General features: G+C 35.9%; 1 protein-coding gene across 4 annotated transcripts in view; it reads left to right on the top strand.

Annotated features, from left to right (window-relative positions):
* LOC145672773 (uncharacterized) overlaps positions 1-24,603 on the top strand; it is a 62,835-nt gene that overhangs the window by 25,818 nt on the left and 12,414 nt on the right. For 2 of the 4 annotated variants that reach the window (XM_081741936.1, XM_081741939.1), the window contains exons 1-3: positions 8,100-8,305; positions 16,026-16,143; positions 20,028-20,121. In XM_081741936.1, coding sequence (XP_081598062.1) covers positions 8,267-8,305; positions 16,026-16,143; positions 20,028-20,121 — 251 coding nt within the window. In that variant the 5' untranslated portion in view covers positions 8,100-8,266. Of the gene's footprint in view, positions 8,306-8,332; positions 8,412-16,025; positions 16,144-20,027; positions 20,122-24,603 lie in introns of those variants that run through there. The other 2 variants (XM_081741937.1, XM_081741938.1) reach the window with 1 other exon arrangement.

Genomic DNA, 24,603 nt, shown 5'->3' on the forward strand with positions numbered 1-24,603 from the left:
ATGACGTTACATCGAGCGTCTACATCATTTTTGCTTTGTTAGCCTATTTATTTATGTGGAGAATTATCGTTTTATTTATTTATTTTTTGCTTGCTTTGAAATGAGCCACAATTGTAATATTGTTTTTAACTGATTTCTTCTTCAATCCTTCTTAACCTTAGACTCCTACCATGTTTACTTACACAAATGTTAGTACTGATACGTAAATTTGACGAAGATGAAACGTTGTCATACATAACCTTCCATTGTGCTGTCAAAGAGCCAGGCCCGCAACTAGAGGGGGCCAGGGGGGCCTGCCCCCCTAAACCTTTCGTGGCCCCCCAGGCCTCAATAGAATTTTTTATTATTAATTCAAAAAACACAATTTATATATTGGTAAGATAATTTTTGGCGACTTGGCCTTCCGTAACATATTCATGGCTCCCCCAAACCTATGTGGCTGGTTGCGGGCCTGCAAAAAGCTAACCAACCAACAGTGTTCGTAGAGTTTTGTAAGTAAATTTCCCTCTAATTACTTATAATTTTCCATTTCCTTATTAAAATTTCCTTAGTTTGTTGAGTGTCCAATTCCTGCAACAGAAGTTATGTAATAAGATTAATTTAGCTATATTAAAGGAAGTACCAACCGCATTAGTTTTATTTACATGCTTTCTGCTTCTATTATTTTTACTGTATTTTCCACTTTTATCCACAAACGAAAATAAAATAAAATAAAATAAAATAAATAAATAAACACAAATATATCCAGCCAAAAATGGGTACAAATTATGCTACTTTGAGCAGACACACACGAACTATTGCTATTACATTGGTTTATTTCTGAAAAACAAATTTATATAAATATATTGGTGAATCAGTTATTGAAAATATATCAGTTAAATATATTAAGAATTTTCCTGGATTTTCAAAGATTTATCAAAAAGTTCCCTTTTTTCCTCTTTGCTAAATTGTCCTACGAAATTTTCCTGTTTCCCTTAAACTACGAACACTGCTAACCAGTGGAAACAGTGTGGCGACGGAAGTTTATGCAGTTATAGGAAGAAAGCGATGAGTAAATACATAGCTGCACGTAAATTTTACGTATGTTAGTAATCTAGGATTAAATATCCATTGACGTTTTTTATTTCAGAATAAATTATTATAAATTATGTATTTGGTTAGTTATCTATATTTGGTTAGCGTCATTAAGTCGAATGTAGTAATTTCAGGGCTGCCAAATTTTGAAACCTGCTAAAAATATAACTCTTACCAACGGAAATAGTAACTAAGTTAATTAATATTAATACTATAAAGGAATACGTATGCTGATTGCATTGTTTTAGTCTTTTTAATGTAACATTGTACAGTAATTCACATTAATTCCATGAAATATTTATTGTAGTTTTGAAAGAGCAACAATGAGTATTAGAATAATTAATTATACTATCTATATATATAAAAGAGAACGTACAATTTTTTGTCCGCTCATCACGCTAATACGGCTGAACCAATTTCTTTCATTTTTGGGGGGTTATTAGGATTTGGACCCTAGATGGTTTTTATCATATCACTTTAATTTTTAATTACCAGTGTCTTGAGATAATTGACCATTCAGGTGTCCATAACGTACAAATCCTTTGTTATTAGTTCATCATAGGTAAAAATAAACGTATTTATATGCAACCCGCATGACCGTGTCACTCGGCGGGTTAACATAAATGACAGGCGATATACAGCGGAAAATAGCTTGAATCTTCTGTTTAAAATTTTTTAATTGATTTGCTTATTTTTACAGACACTTTTACAATATGCCAGCACCGGGATGACCGCAGCGAAGCGGGGCGGGTTAACATAAATGACAGGCGATATAATGTTAAGATTTACTGCAATCTTCTATGGTTTTTATCATATCACTTGAAAGCGAAAAAGTAAAAATTATCTAAGTAACAAAGTTTATTGCGTTCCGGGGTGACCGCAGCGAAGCGGGGTGAACGCTGCTAGTTTTCTATAAAGACAAATTTATACAATCTTACTAGTTAGTGAAGTAGCTCAGCAGTATTCAATTCACTGTAAATGTGATATTGTCAAGAGCGCCGATCCTGCGTGGCCGGCCCCCAAAATTTACAGAGAAATCGGCGCCGTTGAATATTGCGTAGAATTCCGTGGTATGCCAAGGTTTTTAACAGCACTCTAAAAGAAATCATTGATTTTTAAGTAACAACACGTAAACAATACATATATATATATATGCATTGTTTTTTTTTTTTGGTCCTGTATATTTAATACACTCCTGTATACTCCTGTATCCTGGATCTTGGTCTTGGTCTTGCATTTGCTCATCACTACTTTTGAATAAACGCTTATCTATCTGCTATACACTTTCTGTTTTATTAGCCTTTAAAATGTGGGAGGGGCACACAAAGTAATGTCCTGAACAGTATAACTACGTTCATCATTCTCTTGGAATTATCACAATTTGACTATGCCATCAATGGAATACTGTAAATTATGCTTTAGTGTTAGGCTCTAAGTCTTCTTCTTCTTCTTCTTCTTCTTCTTCTAATAATAATAATAATAATAATAATAATAATAATAATAATAATAATAATAATTATTATTATTATTATTATTATTATTATTATTATTATTATTATTATTAATTATTATTATTATTATTTAATATTAATAGCGAGTACTAAGTACAGCCTTTCGATAACCACGAAGTTGTACAGGTCTAGTGATATACTATTAGATTTAATTATACGACTAATCTTTTGACAGAGTTCTCTAAAGTCATTGCTCAAAAATAAATAAATAAATAAATGGTATGCGTTTAATACTGTGCCTATATGAGATAATTTATCAAAACGTTGCGTTTCCATATGACGAAGTTTATTAACAGTGTGCAGAAGTTAATGCATGAACTAATTATGTTTACAACACGGATTTAGGATTTAAATTTAGATTCATGGACTTTCGGCATCTAATTCCATTTAGCCCTTCACGTTTTTTGAGGGATGACGTCACTTGGTGAGCACACAATCAGGGAAAAGGGAACGAAGAAAGGATTGGGTGAGGAAGGAAGCGGGCTGGGAGCTATAAGTTAGGTACCACCCCAGCATTTGCCTGGTGTGAATGAGGAAAACCCAGGAAAACCTCATTCAGGGTGGCTGGCCTGAAAAGCGTTTTACAAATCGGAAACAAATTAACATAGGCTTAAAATTATCGATTATTATATACTAAATGTTCACTCAACACATGCAAAATTTTCCATTTCAAAATTTCTACAGTTCATTTTGTGAAAACTCTTCAATATTTAGTATTCTCTAAATGTACGTGGTCCTAACTCATTGATTGATTATATGATGTTTAATGGGGACTTCAGCAGTCTTAACGTTTTAAATTTAACGTCTTAACGTATTAACTGTAAACTATAAATTCAACGTTCAACTGGAAGTAGAATTGAATGGAAAAACAAGTTAGAAATCAAAATAACACAAAAGTATTTCGCTCTCACGATTCCTTAAAGGTACACTTGCATTGCTGCCAACCCAAGCTTCCGCGCTGAGACAAAGCTAAATAAATTCGATTCCTATAATAACATAAAATTATACCAGAACTTCCCTGACAAAAATAAATATCATCATCTTCTTCTTCAGGTTGAGAGTAAGCTTCTTTTGTCTCGGTTGCGTGTACCGAGCTGAGTTGTTTCAACTACTTGTAAAACTACGGCTGAAATTTTGCATAGATAATAAACTTTTGCACATGGCGCAACCCGAATCTCACTGTTAAAGTTCAAGAAAGCGTTTTCGTTTTCAACTTGTTCCTGAGTCTTTTTTTGACTGTATTCACCAAAGATAATACTCAATATGGAAACGTTAATATGATAGAAAATACAACGAAACTAATCCTGAAATTGAACTATCTGCTCCAGCATGTGTGTACTGATTTACTTCTTCCAAAAAAAATCTTTAGCTCAAGCCTTGTATTTACCCAATTCATTAAAATATATGTTCTCCACGGATTTTCAAATTTATTAATATTATCTGCATATCCTAAATTGAAAGCTAAAGTTAACTTACTAGGGATGATACCATACCGGGACCAAGTACCTGGGGAAAACCTATATATCATCTGAAAGCTTTTGCCATGAGAAGTACGAAACCATTTTCAAATAACAGGCAAACCCGCAAACTGATCCTATATGGGGCCAGTTTGTTGGTGTTTGTTACCCTATGTATGGTATATTCAACAGAAATAAAAATCAATATTACAATGTATCGCACGTATGCCTCTAAGCCCACCATGTTCCTGTTTGGATCACTGCCAGAACGTGACTTGAGTAAGGGTTCTATAATATAACTTTGCACCCAAACGTACTTATGTCGTCAGTGTTGCCAACGAATTGTAAATACAACGTGGCAGATGGTTTCTGTACCACTCGATGTATATCCATGAAAACGCGGCATAAACATCATTCGTCACTAGAGAAAATTTACTTCGGACATATTCCTCTTCCAAGGACACCAGTTCATCAGTGTTCAACCAAGTATAACAATAAAAATTGTAAAATACTTTCCGTACGAATACACGTTTATACACTAAGCTTTGCAGAAACATCACACGAACTATAGCAAAAAGACGTTGAGTGTGACCGTCTCCAAACCATTCTAGGTTGTCAGTGTTGCCAACAAGTGTAAACATCGCAATGTTGAAGATGGCGTGATTGCCATTGAAAGAATATATGACAAATGTGACAGAAGCAGCACTGGACAATGGAAAACAGTGTATGTCCCCGTCTCCCAAGGATCCCAGTATGGCAGTGTTGCCAATCTGCAAACATTCAATATTTTCGCATGAAGTCTACCGCATTTTCAAACATGACAACATGGGTGCTTGTGGGTTCACTAACATACTACAAATCTAGTATGGACCACAGTCTAATTATATCCGCCACACTGAGGTGCTAGTGTGGTATATGTGTGTATCTCCAATTATTTTAGCGCTTTTATTGAAGACGGTTATTATTGTTTTTTAGTTTGTATTTTCTGCTTTTAGTGCGTTTCTGAAGTCGGTTATTTTTCTTTTAAGTTTGTTTAATTTCCCCATTTTTCATTATCCCAATAGTTTAATTAAATAGCCATACTAAAGGTAGGCCAAACTTCCTAATAACCTTGTATGGAACTAGCAAGAAGGTATCTACTCTTTGAAACTAAGAAAGAATAATAGATATCAGTGCAGCGATGTCGAAATGATGCGTAAACATACGTAGTTTACATATACACTTCTAATTTTTAACAAAACTTTAGAAACAAAAGATTCTCAGTTCAATCCATTTATACATATATAAAGTTCATCAGGATATAGTGATAGTCTTCGAAGTTAGATCATGAAACACTTCAATAGGTGCTTCGTGAGAACTGTAAATAAGCTTGTTAAAAATTAGAATAAATTAATAAAGGTTAATGCAAGGTACATAATTTATAAAAACAGGAAAAGAAACAAATTGTAACAGCGCTTTTCTGAATGCTCTTTTATTTTATTTTTCCTGCACACGGTGAAACGAAGTTAGTCAAATAAATGGAGAAAAGTATAAACTTATGGTTTAACACAATTCATTCAAAAAGATGATGTTCTATGAAGTAGGAGAGCACTTTCCAATAAATCTTTCTTGTCTGTAATTATTAATCTGAATTCTGGTCTAAAATGGGAACGTTCGAGTAAAGATACAATTTATTCTGCTCATGCAATATTGTTCAATTATAATAAGAACTAGGTCAAAATGTGTGTGTGTGTGACACATTCATAAATTTGCTGACTTCCTTATTTCACAAGTTCGTAATATTTATTAAATGTTTTGTTTCCATCTTCTTGCATAGTGAATTTTACCAAATTACGTCGCTTTCCTTTACCTTGTTTATCCCACTGGAATAATATACGCTGGTAAGCTTATCATATATTCACACTAAACTACAAATTCAACTTTGTCCCTTCTACCTGTGTGAAAGAATCGTGTAGTTGTTAATCAACATGTTGAAACCATTCTCTAATCTGGCCTTATTGTTAATCTATGAATCGGCTGTCCAGACCGTATAAACTGGATCGTCTGCAGCTTTTTAATACGGATTTCCTTTAAAGTAATATTGTGTGCAGTATTGCCAACAACCTTTGAAGAAAATAGGCTAGATGGTCTTCAGAAATAAGCATTTTTAAGCAAAAAATAGCTAGATTTTGAACTGCTAACCTATAACTCACATTGTAAGTTTTAAACCCTTTGTTGTGTGTAGGATTATAAGTGAATTATAGTAAAATTTGAAATGTTGAATATTATTCGCTGAATAGTAACAAGCAACATACACGACTTTAAATTACAATAAAATCCATCACCAGCTCATCTAACTTGTGAAAGTCAACAGCCATATTATCAGTTGAATTGAAATAAGTCATCATCGACGACGCCGTAACTAGCCGAAGCGCTGGAACTGAATGCATGTCGTTGGATTATGGATTGATTGCGTTTGTCTAGACTGCCATTGTCCCAATTTTTAGTAGCACTTCTTTCGGTAGTTATAGTCCTTATAAACACTTCTTATTTCTCCGTACACCTACATGAATCTCATGGTTGCATTGAGTATTTTCAAGCTAATTAGATATACTATGTGTTTCCTTTGGTATGCAAGAACAATATATGTGTCTTGAAGAACCGAGTAGTTTACTAAATTTGTATTAGAAAGCTTTCATTCTTGCACTGAAATACGAAAATTAAAACAATTAAAGGTAGCAAAGGGGGCTGTTACGGCAGTGACACTAAAATTCTTTCTGAGCAGTGTTCGTAGGTTTTCTTAAGAAAATTTCCCTCAACTGATACAAAAAATTTCCCTTTTCTTGTCAAACTTTCCCTAGTTTGTTGAGTATCTAATTTGTATGACAGAAGTCATGTGATAAAGTTAATAATTTAGCTATATTAAAGGAAGTATTGAACACATTTGTTTTATTCATTTGCTTTTTCCTTCTTCTTTTACTTTTTCCGTAACTTTTTTTTAAACAAAAAATAAGCATAAATACGCCCAGGCAACAATGGATTAAATTATGCTACTTTGAACACACACACAAAAAAAATATTGTTATTGTTTTCGTTTATTTTTGAAGAACAAAACTTTAAGCATTTATATTGGTAAATCAATCAGTACAAGAATTTCCCTTTTTAACGTAGAAATTCCCTTTTTCCCTTTCGCTAAATTTATTTACGAAATTTCCCTAGATTAGGGAAATGTCCCTCAAACTACGCACACTGTTTTTGAGTCGATAAGTTTTTTCAAGTAATTGTAAATCCGCGGGTGGAGAGAGAGAAGAATGAAAAACAATTGTTTGTTGCGTAATGGAACACTCTCTGTCTAGAAAAATCAATTAATACGATAATGTATAATGACAAATAGGATAGCTTTTTTTTTTTAAAAAAAAATTATTTTAAAAGAAAAAGGTATTTTTAGAATTAATTTAATGGCTAATAAAATAACCAGAAATGACAAAAGAGTTTCATCAAATTAGCTCTATTTAAGGCTATAAGTATTTCGTAAATTTGTATGGCTAAATGCCTCTCTAAATAGTCTAGATTTAGCCAAAAATAGGCTAAATTGGCATCACTGCTTGTATGTAGTTGCTACGCAATGATTCAATGTTAATTTGGAATTCTTTACGTCAGCTTTAATTATAATAAAGTCACTTATAAGGAGAAGTTTGACTTAATGATGATTGTAAATGAAAAAAAGCTATGTACCTTTTTTTTATTAAAATAGTGCACAACTAGCCTATGTGAAAGCAATTAATAAAGCAGGCAAAGTAAAAACATCTTAAAAATGAATAAATGCATTTCTTTGTTGAAATACCAATATAATATTCTAGAAGTTGAAGTATTGTATCTTTAAAAACACTAAGACTGTTGGTAATCCTTGTAGTTCATATGTAGCTGTACTTAAGAAAGGTCATCAACGTCAAAATTTCTCAAAGTAGCACATATATCTAAAATGATCTAAATTATAGTCCTATATTACATTGCAACAATGCCTAAAGATTGTGTGTATAATATTATTGTCTCTATGAAAATGTCATTATTGAAAATATGTTGATATTATAGATTTTAATGCAACAGACTGGGGCTAAAGTCTCCAAAATTTGTTGGAACATCAAAATGTGGCCTAATCTGAATACATTCTCTGGTTGCCCGGAAAACGAAGTTAAATATTTACAAAAGAACCAAGTAATTTTTTTAATGTCTTAAGAAGACTTGATGTGCAACGTATCATCACCATGGATAGCCAATCAAAACGTAAGATAAACATATCAAAATATAAAATAGATAAACTACAATAGTACACATGTTAATGAATATGTATGTAATCTCTTCACAATAGAACGGAGTGAATCATTAGAAGGTACGAACATAGTTAACACATAAGTCAGAGTGTTTATCATTCTGCATTGATAAATCAATTCTTCACAAGTTGAGATAATTGATCGTCAAAAGAATACAGCCACTTTGTCTTTGCTGGAGATGGCCACTGAATGCGACTAGATTTTAATTTTGGCAGATCTTGCACTGTAACCTTTTGTCACTGGAGCTGTTGGAAAAATAACGTGGGTTCCTGTCACCACGGCATGGCGCGTCCTCAGGTTGCGGATCGAGGAGAAGGCCTCTAGATATAGAGGTTAGCTGCGAATATACTGAATAAGCAGTCGCGGACAGCCGACTAGGAGTGGTGCTCCAGCTTGGGGGTTTGGGTAGGGCTAACAACCTCATCCTGTAAATAAAGCACTTGTTCAGAAATATTCACAAAAGCCTCGGACAAGGACTGATAACTTGGCACGACCTCAGCAAAAGAAAATGACATGAGATTTGGAACATGGAATATTAGGAGTCTTTATAGAGCAGGCGCGTTAAAATCTGTAACGAGTGAGTTAGAGAAATACAGGATGGACGTAGTAGGAGTTCAGGAAGTTAGGTGGGAAGGAAATGGATCTGAGAATTCCGGAAATTTTACGTTCTTTTACGGGGAAGGAAATAAAAATCACCAGTTAGGAACAGGGTTTTTCGTTCATAAACGTATATTACCAGCAATTAAACGGGTTGAATTTGTCACTGACAGACTTTCTTTTATTACTCTTAAGGGATGGTGGTGTGATATTATTGTTTTAAATGTACATGCTCCAACTGAAGATAAGGGTGACGATATAAAAGACAGTTTTTACGAAGAAGTGGAACGGATATTTGACCAACTCCCGCGATACCATATGAAAATTCTACTAGGGGATTTCAATGAGAAGGTAGGACGAGAGGATATTTTCAAACCGATTATAGGGAACGAAAGTCTGCATAAGGAAAGTAATGACAACGGTGTTAGACTCGTGAATTTTGCAACATCCAAAAACCTAATCGTGAAGAGTACAAAATTCCCACATCGCGACATTCATAAATACACTTGGACATCACCAGACGGGAAAACACAATCAAATTGATCACGTTTTAGTAGATAGAAGAAGGCAATCTAGCATAATTGAGGTCCGGTCGTTTAGAGGGGCTGATTGTGACACTGACCACTACCTGTCGGTCGCAGCGATAATACGAGAAAGGTTATCGTTGAATAAAGATAATATTCATTGTCCGAAAACGGAGAGATTGAATTTCAAGAAATTAGAAGAGAGCCAGGTAAGAGAGAAATACCAGATTGAAGTTTCGAATAGATTCTCGGCTTTAGAAGATTCGGAGTGCACTAGTGTTGAGGATACCTGGATTGAAATTAGAGATAGCATTAAAATTTCAGCAAAAGAAAAATTGGGACACGCGGAAATACGTAGGAACAAACCATGGTTCGACCAGGAATGCATAAAACTAGCAGAGAAGAGAAAACAGGCAAAATTACGCTGGCTACAAATTCCGAATGAAATAACTACACAAAATTTCGCAGATATCAGGCGGGAAACATCCAAAACTTTTAGAACAAAGAAACGCGTTTTTCTGAAAGCTAAAATTAAGGAACTTGAAGATAATAGTAAAAATAAAAACATCCGGGACATGTATAAGGGAATCAACGAATTTAAGAAAGGCTATCAACCTCGTGCTTATATATTAAAGAAATCTGACGGTACAGTTCTCACTGACATAGCATCTTAAATAGATGGAAAGATTTCTTTGACGATTTGCTTAACACGCAACCGAAAACTAGTGTGCGTGAAGAAAAGGAGATACACACCGCAGAACCGTATATTCCAGAACCCAACCGAATAGAAGTAGAAACCGCTATAAAGAAATTAAAGAAACACAAATCACCGGTTGTAGATGAAATTCCGGCTGAGTTAATTTTAGCTGGAGGCGAAAAATTGGGGAACAAGATACACAAACTCATTCTCCTTATCTGGAACAAGGAAGAATTGCCACAAGAGTGGAAAGAATCAATCATTGTTCCAATTCACAAGAAAGGCGACAAAACTGACTGTAATAATTATCGAGGCATTTCTCTTCTGTCAACATCCTATAACATCCTTTCAAATATTCTATTAGCAAGACTGACCCCATACGCAGATGAAATTATTGGAGATTATCAATGCGAATTTAGACGGAATCGATCAACTATCGACCAAATATTTACCATTCGCCAAATACTCGATAAAAAGTGGGAATACAATACCCCGGTACATCAACTATTTATTGATTTTAGAAAGTCGTACGACTCAGTTAGGAGAGAAACATTATACAACGTTCTTACAGAACTTGGAATACCGAGAAAGCTAATTAGATTAATTAAGATATGTTTAAATGAATCCCAAAGTAAAGCCCGGGTAGGAAAATTTTTTCCACGAGCTTTCACGTCGAAAATGGCCTGAAACAAGGAGATGCATTGTCGCCAATATTATTTAACTTCGTTCTGGAATACGCTATAAGGAAAATCAAAGATAGCAACCAGGGCCTACAGTTGAACGGTTTTCACCAGGTTATGGCATATGCTGATGATGTAAATTTAATAGGGGATGATAGGAGAACAATAGAAAGAAATGCAGAGATGTTATTAAACGCTTGCAGGGTCATGGGTTTAGAAGTAAATGCAGATAAAACTAAATACATGGAAGTGCGTCGGGACCGGAATACAGCAAATTATGGATGCGTTAAAATGTTAAATAATACTTTTGATAAAGTGGATAGTTTCAAATATCTAGGATCAATATTAACAGAGGAAAATCATATTCACGAAGAAATTAAATGTCGACTAAAAGCAGGGAATTCGTGTTACTATTCGGTTCAAAATCTCTTGTCGTCGCGAAGTCTGTCGAGGAATTTGAAGCTTAAAATATACAAAACGATAATCATGCCTGTTGTTTTGTATGGCTGCGAAACATGGTCACTTACTCTGACGGAAGAACATAGACTGAAAGTATTTGAGAACAAGATCCTGAGACGAATATTCGGACCCAAGAGGAACGGGAATGGGGAATGGCGGAAACTTCATAACGAGGAACTACATAATTTATATGGTTTACCCAAGATTGTTAGGGTCGTGAAGTCTAGGAGGCTTAGGTGGGCGGGTCATGTAGCTAGAATGGAAGAAAGAGAAACGCTTTCAAAGTCTTGACTGGAAGACCAATCGGAAAACGACCATTAGGAAGACCGAGGCACAGATGGGGGGACAATATTAAAATGGATCTCACAGAGATTGGAATACAAAGTAGAAACTGGATGCAGTTAGCTAAGGATAGACGTCAGTGGAGAGCTTTTGTGAACGCGGCATTGAACCTCCGGGTTCCATAGGCCATAGAGTTTGTTAGTTAGTTAGCTGTTGGAAAAAAGCAAACAGGTGAATAAACACTAATGATTTTTACGAACGGTCGCATTATCAGAGGTCACCCTCACTGCTATTCCTCAAGTGGTTCTTCCCTCTCTTCCACCTAAAAGCTCGCTAACGTGCTGCAATTGTAGTAGCTTCCAGCACAGGTTGAGGAAATAGTTTCGTCTGTGTTTGCTTTTTTCAAACGCGCGAGTAGTTCCGTAATGAAAGTAGCAACCATATATTATTATAAAGTTCGAAATTTTCCAACGCGCTATCGTTAATGTGATAATTACTGTTTACGAGTAAAGTTTTGTTTTTTCTAAGCAATGTCTCGCTTCTTGAATACAAGTGAGATACAGAAGTGACTTGACAATATTAATGATGAGTCTGATGTTAACTATCGAAAATTAGTGGCTGCTGAAAGTGATGCGGATTGAAGTAATGAAAAAGTGAATGAAGATGATATTGATCATGATATTGAAGCAGATAAGAACAGTATAGATGCAGACTCAGATGCAAACGATATGGATGTTAGTTACAGTTACAGTGAAAAAGTGAGGATTGTTTCATTGTGAAAGATAGAAAAACAAAATGGAAGAAGTAACTGGCAGCATCGGCAAAGACAAAGTGTAAAAACATTGTGAAAAAATGCTAGGACCGAAACTTACTGCGAAGGGTATCACTGAGAAAATTGATGACTTTTTTTTTTTTAATTTATCGATGTAGCCGTAATTGATGAAATTGTAAAATGCATTTACAAGTATTTGGACAAATTACGAACAAGTTTCGACGAAGAACGCATTGCAACTGTACAGCAACTTCAAGAGCGGAATTAATGGTTTTATTTCGACGTCTTTATTTGATTGCCACAAAGAAGGGAGCACGTGATGATGTAAGGTCACTGTGGGCATGTGACGGAACAGGAATTCCAATCGTAAGATCAACAATGAGTTACACGAACTTTTTACTGCTACTCAGGGCATTAGATTCGATGATTTCGAAACCCGACCTGAGAGAAGAGATATTGACAAGTTATAGATATACCACATTGACTTGACACATAGTCTTCTGTCCCAGGCGCTGCTATCCGCAGAAGGAATCTACTCCCTTTCGCCAAGGCTCTCTCGTTTAGCAACAGCTGAACTCTTATTGGCTCAACGCGTGGGCGTGTCGATGGTTTGAGCTGTAGTTCGCAATTTGCCACGGATCAAGACATTTTGACAACACTATAGCAGCAATTCGAAATATTCTAAGTAATTTACTCAATAATTGCATGCATTACCTCAAATAAATGTTACTAAATATATTGTTTGTATCTCAGAATGTCAATGTTGGAAAAAAGCAAACGCGCGATTAGTTATGTTATTAAATTTGGCGCGAGTGACAAAAGGGTAAGAGACATTTGTGAAGCCACCTATTCACCGCATAATTTTATTGTTGCTTCGCTGTTATTTCTATGACGATCCTTTTCTACTTTTTTGAGCTCCTCCGTGGCTAAGCGGTTAGCGTATGCGCCTTTGGCGTGGGAGACCCTGGTTCGATTCACGGCGGGAGCTCATGTGGTTCGGATTCCACGATAATCAGTAGGTCCACGTCTCATATAGCCTCGCTGCTGAACGGGACGTTAAACCCAAAATGAACTGAACTGAACCTTTTCTACTTTATCTTCCTTTGCTGTATCTTACGAGATAAAGCATGTAGAGACAAGTTTATTCGTAGTTTTAATTTTATTTCAGTTAGTTGGTCCTAACGACGCTTGTTGAATAAGACTGCCAACTCTAAAATAATAAAATTTCAGATACCTGTTCATAATCCTCAAAAGAAATTAAGAATAATTGTATTTTTAAGCTTGAAATATTAAGCCTGATCAAAGTACCGGTCAGTCGGCAAAATATCAGTCAGTTGATAATACTAGGGTTCAACGAAGTTTGTCTAATAATAAATCGATGTCAAAAGGGAAAGTAGTTTGAGTGACTAAATATCAAAGTAAAAATGAATGCTCAAATGTAAAGTGAGTTTCTATATTTGTTCACTGAAATACAGGATGCGCGTTGTTAAATACGATAGTAATATATTAAATAGGACGCAAGTTCTAAACACACACAAAATACTCAGTAGCTCCATTTCAAACTTTGCTACGGAGGGCGGAGATTGTACTAAACCGACATAAGAATTTCACTTTTTTATTAGGACATTACTATACATTTTTTAAAAAGCATATGTTTCTCAAACTCGTGGGGGGAGGCAATTGTGCTCTGCCCCCTGAAGATACACCCCAGCAATGCGTATCTTACTTTGTCATTTAAAGATATATCTGAAGTTTTAACAATAAACTTAATTAGTTGGTCATTTTCATTAATATGTATTTCATGAGTTTCATAAGGTCCTTTCTAACACCAATTAATAATTAACAACTGTTTTCATTAGTGAGATTACTCTCTCTCGCATACTACCCTAGGGGCGCGGTGGCTCAGTAGTAGAGCGTTCACCTCTGGTGCTTGGGGTCCCTGGTTCTATCCCAGCTCGCGCCATGTGGACTTTGTGGTGGACAAACACCGTGCTCGTGGGTTTTCTCGGGGTTCTCCCGTTTCCTTCCACTTTCTCCATTCCACCATTTCACTCATCTCTCATCATCACCGTCTCCTTTAGCCAAACCGGCATAACCGTGGGACGTAAAACTTAAGATTTCATTTTATTTCATTTCATACTACCCTAGTAGCAAAAGAGCTCTTAGCGAGTTGGCGCGTGCTTGGCTTATGGCTTTCTCCGCTTCCGCTTGAAACACATGCTTTCATACAATCTGATTTTTGTTGTACTCGCAAGCGACGCTTTTTCTTGATTTATCTTTAACTAACATCTTTAAATTATCCTCTTACCTTCTCAAACAGGATAATTAGTTGCATCGCTGATTAGATTGTTCTTATTCCGACATTCCTGGTCAGTATAATCACAAATAATGAATCAAAGATTTATAGTTACATGAAACCAAGGTAATGATGTCCGCTTAGAAGTTACCTATTTCCCCGAGAGCTAAAATGCAAGATAAGTCTGATCTAGGGTGAAAGTGATAAAAGTTATATTTTCTTTACATGATCGAGATCGTGCATCGCGAATTTAAATCGTCGATGAAGAGTTACATTCAGCTGTATTACATTTTATTACGTGATTTATTTATCGTTATGGCCCAACAAGTGGGCCTCAGAACAGTGGAGTTTACATTATGACAATTGTCCAAGTGACAATCCACGAATGGTGCCCTACTTCTTGGCTAAGAGCAAATCCTTGTAGTAAACTATTCCCTCTACTCGCCGGATATAGCTCCGTGTGACTTGCTTTTCTTCCTATACTGAAAACCACTACAAAAGGGAAACAATTTGCACCATACAGGACATCCTGGATACCACGACGAGGAAACGTGGCTCATTCAACAGCAGGCGTTTTCTCTTACACTACCAGAAATGTCAGCGCTCTAAATACAGGGTGATATATAGATAACAAATGGGTCTCTTTTGTCCGTTGCATCTCTCACTAAATTGTTCGCTCACATAAAGTACTATTTTACCTCGAACGCGACGTAGTAGCTACCGTACCTTGTGGGTTTACATTTAAATGACGACAACGAAATGATTCTTTCCTTCGTCAAAACAAAGTCGTAAATAATTGATTAAACTTAATTTGCAACTATTGATCTGGCAGTACTAACAGGAGTTGTAGTACAGTAATACATTAGATTATTGTCCAAACATCGATCTCTCTCGTGGCTAAGAGGTTAGAGTACGGACCTTTAGCATGGGAGACCTAATCGGGATTTGATTCCTGATGGAAACTCATGTGGTTCGCATCCCACGTTAAGCTGTAGAGCCACGTACCATATAATTTTGCTGCTGAAAGGGACGTTGAACCAAAAGTGAAATCAAATCAAATTGTTCAAACAATATTTAAAAATAGGTTTTATTTATAAAATCCCTAGCAAGAAATATATCGATGAACCTATTAATTCATAGTGACTATTATTAAAAGTATACAATCAAGTGTCTAGGCCAAAGAAAACATGGAAAGATCAGTATGTGGTCTTTTATAGAAATATAAGTAATACTTCAGATTTAACTGAGATACATCTTGCAAGATTCAACATTTCTTTTAGTATTATTCCCTTCCATTTTCTTAAACTATACAATAAAGAAATTAAAGAGTATTTTTGTAACATTTTTTTTCTTTTCTATGATATAGGGATGTTTGTACCCAGATGTTATACAGATACCTACCCAAGATGATTTTAGACTTAGAGACCTGCTTTGCTGGCCACGGTCTCAGGCAAGGAACTATATATGTTGGAATAATTTGGGCAGTGAGTACGCTTGCAATATAGTATATTCATTTATCTAGCAAATGTACAAGAATATAGTGTAAATTTTACTAACAGCTTGTACGAAGGCAAGTCAATAATTGAGTTGCAAAACTGGAAATATCGAACACTGAGAAACAATGTTGTTATAGAAAACAGCACAGTAGACGGCAAGTGGAGTGCACGAGGTTTCCAGAAACTCACGATTAGGCAATTATAGTCAGTGCAAGATGATTGTTATGTTAAGTGAGTGTACGCATATAGAATAGTATTTTACTATCCATAGTTTGTCTACGGAGGCGCTGTATTGTGAAAAGCAGCCAGGCATGTGAGAAATATTTAAAATTGAAAGCCATATATACTGTAACTGAATTTAGATTTTCCCGGTAGGAACGAGGTGAAATCACGGATCGGAAGTATTCTAGTCATCCAGTGAATGTGCAACCTACATGCAAGCCCAGTGTGCGGTGCAAATGACCAGAGAAAACTAAAGTGTGACCATTGACTAGCTAGCCTAGTGGTTTGGGTACAAAATCTCGCGTGGCCAAACCCTCATCTCCTACAACATAGCGGAAAAACATCTCGTATGGAGAAAACCTAGTGAGTCAAAATCTTGCCTAGTCAAAATCTAACGGGTAGAATTTGTGTGGCCAAAATATCGCGGACAAAATCTCGCCTAGGACAAAATCTTGCCGTCTAAAATCTTGAAGGACAAAATCCCATCGTGATTTCTTCAGTGTAAAATGTTCAAGATATTGCAGTATAAAGAGTCTTTTCAAAAAATATTGGTCACCCACCTTGCCTTAGAGAGTATATTCTTACAATTCTTACAATCGTACGTAACAAATTCTAATACTTTGTCTCTAAATAAAGATCTCAATTGGTCAAAGAAATTCAATACTTGTCTGATCCAATTCCAAATATTGGTTAGAGTATAAAGCTTTCCAAAGAGAAGTGAGTAGCAAGGTGGTTTTTTGAACAAGTTTATACATGCATTAAGAATAGCACATACAGTTAAAACTCCATTAATGCATGCCTTCATGATATGGACAGACATTTTGTCACGAAAGAATATACAGGGATGGACAAAAAATCTAAAAACACTTCATACAGGACACGTAAGTTTGGTCCTTCACTGTACAACACGTGTTACGGTTGCCGATCGTTTTTTTTTTTTTTTTGTTTTCAATGTGTTATATGGACCTTTCTCATCCGTCAGCAATAACCAGTTCACCTGTGAGTGTCGTGGTGTGAAAGTGGTGCGGTAAAATGGGTGACCTGACAGACTTCCAAAGAGGCATGATCGTTGGTGCCCGTCTGGTTGGAGCTTCAGTGGCAACACTGGCGAACATTGTGGGGTATCGAAAGGCACTGTGTCCAATGTCACGAGAGCATACACAATTCATGGGCAAACTACGTCTGCAAAGCACAGCAGTGGTCGAAAGACAATCCTGTCAGATAGGGACTGGAGGTCATTAAAACGGATTGTAGCAGCTAAAAAGCAGACTACTGCAATGAAAATTACGTCTGAACTCAATTCCGGCCTACAGAACCCGGTTTCATCGAAAACAGTGCGATGGGAACTTCATAAAATGAAAATTCATGGCAGGGCCGCTATCGCCAAACACCTGGTTACAGCAGTAAATGCGAAGAGGCATATCCAGTGGTGCAAGGACCATAAAGTGTGGACTCACGAGCAGTGGAAACACGTAATGTTCCTTCACCTTGTTTCGAACACCGGTTGTGTTTACGTATGGAGAACACCGTCTCAGGCCTATGATACAGGCTGTCTGCTCCCAACTGTAAAGCATGGGGGTGTTTCTGTTACAGTATGGGCAGTGATATCGTGGTTTTCTGCAGGTTCCATCATAACCCTGCATGGAATGATGAATGCTAAGGCGTATGAGACCTTTTTGTGGGACCAGGTTCTATCCATGGCCCAAATATTGTTCCCTGATGGTGATGGCATCTACCAAGATGATCTACGCTGCAAAAACAGCGAAATCATGGTTTGAGGAGCAAGACCAGGAGCTATCACACCTCCCCTGGGTCCCACAATCACCAGATCTGAACATCATTGAGCCATTGTGGTGTGAGTTAGAAAGGGGTATTCGGTCTCATTACGTTCCAGTAGCATCCCTTATGAAGCTGAAGCATGTTCTGTAGGAACAATGGTTCAAAATTACACACACCACGATTCAGAAGCTTTATTCGTCCATTCCACGTCCGATCCAATCTATTTTGACGCAGAAGGAGGCCTCACACCATACTAGGTTTGATTTTCACACCTTTGCAAACGTTTTAGATTTTTTGGTCTAACCCCTGTATGTATTATGATATCAGATCCATCTATTTCATAGACGCTCTGAAATTGACTCCGACAGTCTTCTCCAATCCCTTTCCCGGCCCCGTAACATGTTGCTAACATGTTATTTTTACCTCTTCATGACACACAGGAACTATTCTCAATTCCAATTTACCACAAAAAAATTCGCATTTCTGGAATTTAAAAACATACCTTTTAGTACATTCAGTAGGAAGAATTCATTTCACATGGTTGTGTCCTTTTCAGGTGAATAGTCAATTTGAATGTAGATATCGTCTACGTCTAGTATCTACGTCAAGTTGGGTTTCTATCATGTTACTTCGATTAAAATTTGTATTCTACGGGGGGGTAGGGTGTTCCAAAATTTTTGCCAAAAGTTAAAACATTCTAAATTGTATGCCCTAAGGGTATACTAGCAAAAAAAAAAGAAAAAGTTTAATTAGTCATTCAATTTTCATGTGTAAGGGAAATAATTCAACTCTAATATTTAAATAAACACGTAGATACATGTTAATGGACACATCTCTGCTTCTAAGAACACATTCTTTTTTTCAGTAAATTTGCTTGTATGCATGTTGAAAGGGATATGTGACTCAGAGTAAATCCTATCCCTGGTCGTAAGGGTGTAGATATTCAGTTGTATGCAATAGTAAGAGGATTTTGTGTAACATTTGTTATTGAAATTTAGTTTTTTCCGGGACTGTGTAAAAAAGAACTGCGGAAAGTAAATAAAAGCTAACAGTTTTCGTTTCTTCACTTCGCCACGATAAAAGAAAAACGATTTCATCTACGAGGGTGATTCAGAAAGTAATGCCTTCCAGATGATACCTTTGTTTGTGTTTGACAGATAGCACCATTACACGGAAAGCTTGCAGTGTCAGTTACAAATGGTGGCATCATTTTTCAACATAATCCCCATTACGGGCAACACACTTCCATCAACAAAGTTTTTCATGCTATCGGCGAAGAATTGTAGTGGTTTCTGGTGATGCCATTGCCGAAATGCTGCATCATTTCTGGGTCGTAATGATATATCCACGACTTTTCGTCGGGAATGAACCGCAGTCAGAGATTCAATGACATCCCCTTCTTTCAACCGGACGTCACCACTGTTTCCCATAGATTGCTGCATTACTCTGAAACGAGAAGAGATAGGAAGGTGAAACAAGGGACATTCTATAGCTTAAACATCAGTGCATGAATGATAAACAGTTCAGAACGTTTGCAGTAATATTGAGCAAGCAGTGGGCTTGGATGCATTACTTTCTGAATCACCCACGTATTTTGTTTTGACCTTTAGAGTAAGTATAAGCATTATTAACATTTGTGTAATAACATGTTGGTTGGTGCGCAAAATAAATAAATAACTAAAGTAAAGCAAAACAACTGTAAATAAATCAATAAATAAATTTGTTAAATGTAAAAATTATAACTTTTAGTTAAGCACTTTTTATACCTATGCTGTACGCCGGGTCCAAAGATTTGGGCTCAAGAACTAGTTGTAATTAAAAATCAAAGTTTGATGTAGATTTCTTATATAGTTCTAAAATTGTGTTTTCAGTGTGGCGATATTGTTTCATGGATGGAGTCAATATATCGTCAAGAAGGAAGAGCTTCATCAGTAACAAGATTAGAAATAATTACGAGAATTGCAGGTTCGTTGAAATTTAGTTTTTCAGATAAGCAGATGTTGATGATTTCTCACTGTATTCGTATGCGACATTTAGTTTTTAAGGAGGTTTGTTAAGTTTTAGAATGATTTTTTAAACAATTGCAATGCTATTTTATATTACTTCCATTAATATTATTAATATATTGATGAGTTGCAAGTACACACGGAAAATCACAGGCAGAGCAATTATGGGACGTTGTTAGCTTAATATATTATCATACTTTAGTACCATTGTTATCTCTAAACGAGAACTCCCTCTTGTCTGTATAGGTAGTGCATACACTTTTATTTAATTCCCATGGCAGCTCATATCATCTGAATCGCAAATTAAACTTTACGTCCATACCTCGTAGCCTCGGAGTTAAAGAGGACACTAAAGTTCAAATGTAATCCAACCATTTAAGTTTAACACGGTTTGTCGTTTACGTCTACCCTGTCAGAAGCTTCTTTCTTTCGTAAGAATTGTACTTAATATAGAAGATGTTTCGTAAGAATATAAGATGTTTCTTAAATTCAAGCATCAATCTATAGAGAACAGACACATTTAAAATATGAAGATACACCAGAAATTTTTTTACCCTCATCATGATAAAGGGGAATGCATAATTTTTCATAATGATGAGTTTGTATATCTCGCTAATATGTATGCTAATTTGTATCTTTAGTCCTACTTAATTGTTACTACAGTCCGAAAACTAGACTGCGGCAGCGGCATGTTGGATAAAATCGAGCACAAACTGTAAATAAGGTTCCTCCATCTTCAAGGTAAGTCTCTACAATTGGTGAGATGTCAGCTTAGTATGCTGAGAAATATCAAACTTACGATCTGGTGAAATGCTGGAAGAGAGGATCTTTAATGTGGTCGAACAATACTACAAGATGATCCAAGAGAAGATTGTTCCTCAGCGACCTCAGACTCAAGTATAGTGGTAAAAGTTGATCAGATAGATCTTGAAAATAGATGTGCGAGTATTAATTGTTTAGTTAGAGCGGTGAACATCATTAGGGGAAGGGGGCGCTCACATCATCTTCCATGACATTCAGCATATGAGCCAAGTGGCAACAACGTGGCTTTCTCAATTGTTAACACCTTTTCAGAAAGAGGTGCAATGGTCACGAAGGATTTTGAACCTATACCAGAAAGACAAGGATGCTTTTGTAATCAAATTATTGACTATGGATGAATGTTGTGTGTATCTATTTAACCGTAAAACCGAAGTAGAAATAAGTAAAAGATGGAGACGTACTTTGAAGAAAGTGAAGCATTCCTCTAGCAGGTTCCTGTTTTCTGTCTTTTGGGATTATCACGATCTTGACTGATTATTTAGAAAAATGAGTTAAATCGCATCAACATAGTATAAGAACTTACGGCGAAAATTCTGGATGCTATTAGAGTAAAGAGATGGAATTTCCTTTCAGTAGATGTGTGCTTCTATTCGACAATGCACTAGCATACCAAGCATCAGACACACTAATATTTCTGCACCAATGTAACTACAAATCTTTGTCCCACCTATCACATTCACCCTATGCGGCTTTGTCTGATTACTTCTTCTTACCAAATGTAAAGTAACATTTGCCGAGTAGGTGTATGCGGATGATGAGTTCATTAATGATGTGAAAAGTGGTTTGTCTCTAACTCGGCAGTGTTTAATGCAGGTGGTATAAAGAGAGAGATCCATTTTTCTGAAATGCAGGACAATATAAGACAAATATGTAATTTTAAACCATAATGTGTCCATGGACCAAATTGCAGATGCCTAGGAAGAATATTCTTACTTCCCCTCCTAAATGTTTAAAAAGTTGAACATTTTCATGTCTTGAAATCACTTACTTGCTACGAACTAATTCATACATTCATATTGATTCATAACTTTTGTTTACTTTTCTCATATTTAATTATTTTTAAATAATCAATCAATCACCAGTCAGTATCTGTCTTTATACCCAGCAGTTTATGTTACATTCTTCTTTATTTTCAATTTGAAATAGTATTACTCATCATCTGGTTCGTACATAATTAAGTGAATCATTTATTATATTACTTACGGTAGCCTTTGTACGTAGTTACTTTCTGCTGGGATAAATTACCTATAGATATTTTGCCCCATTTAATGCAGATGTATTTTCTAGTATGTTCCAAGTGATGAATTATATCCTAAAGACTAACCTTTCTTTAACATTCTGTTTGTTTTTTTAAAAACAATCAATTAATACTAATATTAAAGTAAAACCACTTGTGCTGACTTTAGTTCATATTTATGTAAAATTCATACTAATTTAGAAAGTAGTTCTAGGTCCCAAATTTGTTAGACTTCCAAAGTGTGTTAGGCATATATTATATCCGTCTGTTTGTTGTTAAGTATCATAGCAAAAACAGTATAAGATTGCGCAAAGCGTCCTTTTCCGCGGAAGGGATAAATTCATCATCCTAAGCATAAGAAGTACTTTCCCTATTCAAAGCGAAATTCGTAGAAATCAACAACTTCTGGTATCAATTTTTATCACCACAAAACATTAATGGCAATAGATAAAGAGAAGCGTTTTGCATTAAATCAATTCAGTGTTCCGATAGTAGATTCCACTACCACCCTTAACGCTGCCCTGAAATGGGAAGAGGTAGGGATATTTCACCACTTCTGGTGTCAATGTTGATCACCAGAAGGAAAAAACCATAACAAATAACGAGAGGTTTTTTATTTGAATTTAGTACCATAAACCTAGGTTCCCCCTCCAACTTGATTTTTTTATTGCTATCGAAATTGGTGAAACTTACTACTATCTATGTTATCAATATTGATTTACATAGATCGAAGTCGAAATAATAGGCGGGAAACATTTTCTTTTCGATATGGATTGAGGATCCAAGGAATAGATTATTCTGAGCTCCTATTCTTCTACTGAAAACAAAAGGTGTGGCTTCGCGTACAGTAGTCGCTAACGCTCTTGCCTTCGGTGTGAGCGGTCCCGGTTCGATTCACGGTGAAGGCACTCGGTCGAAAAAGAGTAAAAAGCTTTTTCAGGCAAGCCATCCTGAATGAGGTTTTCCTGGGGTTTCCTCATTTACGCCAGGCAAATGCCTCGGTGGTACCTAACTTATAGCTCAAAGGCCCCTTCCTTCCTTCCCCAATCCTTTCATACGTGACGGGACAAATAGCTATAGATGCCGCAAGCCCAGAAATCTAAATCCTAAATCCCCCTGTAAACGGAAAGAGTCAAAACTAGTACAACTTTTACTTTCGATTTTTATTCCTATGTAAAGGAGACCGGGGTTATCTGAATTAAGAAAATACATTCACTGCGCATTTTCTATTCGCAGCAGAGCCATAAAAATCTGCTCAGCTATGACTTTTGATCAAGTAACAATTTGTTCGTTTTGTAATTTTCCCTTTATTCAACAGTTATAGTAATTTCATTTTTGGATCAAATATAGTCATACGCACAGGAAATAAGATCACGAACCTTGTAGGTGTTACCGAGGCTTTTGCATATGTATAAAACAAAATATTTGCATATTGCAGGTGCGATTATCTTAGTCAAATCTAAAAGGTAAATAAATAAATAAATAAAATAAAATAAAATAAAATAAAAAAGATGTGATTGAGTCAGGGTGGACATTTTAGGTCAAATTAAGAAATCTGATCCTTCAAGCTTGATGCCATTTCAAAAGACAAATATCTTCATTATAATACATTTTAATAATTTCTTGATAACACATAACCAAGGACAGTTAGTACACGCCGCGCTTTAGAAGCATTACACGACATGTACGTTTTAAGTTACTTGCTAGCTTGAAACAGCAGATACCTAGCTCTCGTCGCTGGCTTACTGGCTACCGTGCATGGACTTGGTATACGTGGTCACGGATTCATTTACGGGTGGGAGTACGTTAAAACTTAACGTATTACGGTGTTATAGATTTCATCTTAAACTGTAGTCTCACGGTTCATGTTGCCTCGGTGCTTAAAAAAAGTTAGAAATTAAGCAACCAGCAGCTACATAGAGAAGAACTCAAATAGCATCAGAAACTTTTTCGTCGAATGCATTGCCTTCTTCAACTTCAGCAACTGAAAACCTTAGATGACAATTTGAAGCCCGAACATCATCATGGTTAAGATGACCACTTTTTAAAATTCTTCCTTGTTGTACCAAGTGTGTCAGAAGTAGCTATATCAGGGAGAAGAAACAAACTATACTGCTCCTAACTTCTCCAGGAATGTTCAGCAGTGCCATACAAAAGGAATGTTATCAGTGGATAAATCTCAAAAAGAAAAGTGATCTAAAAATCAAAGGAAACCACAAGATGACCTATGATTAAAATAGTCATTATGATTTTTAGTGAAATTTGGGTTGAAAATCAATCCTAAGGATTTGTGCCATGTAGAAATGAAATGAAATCCTTAAATTTTACGTCATACGGTTATGCCGGTTAGTCTAAAGAAGACGATGATGATGAGAAATGATG

Source organism: Thermobia domestica, chromosome 16 (genome assembly GCF_964235325.1).
Source record: "Thermobia domestica chromosome 16, izTheDome1.hap1.1, whole genome shotgun sequence".
NCBI classification, from domain to species: domain Eukaryota; kingdom Metazoa; phylum Arthropoda; class Insecta; order Zygentoma; family Lepismatidae; genus Thermobia; species Thermobia domestica.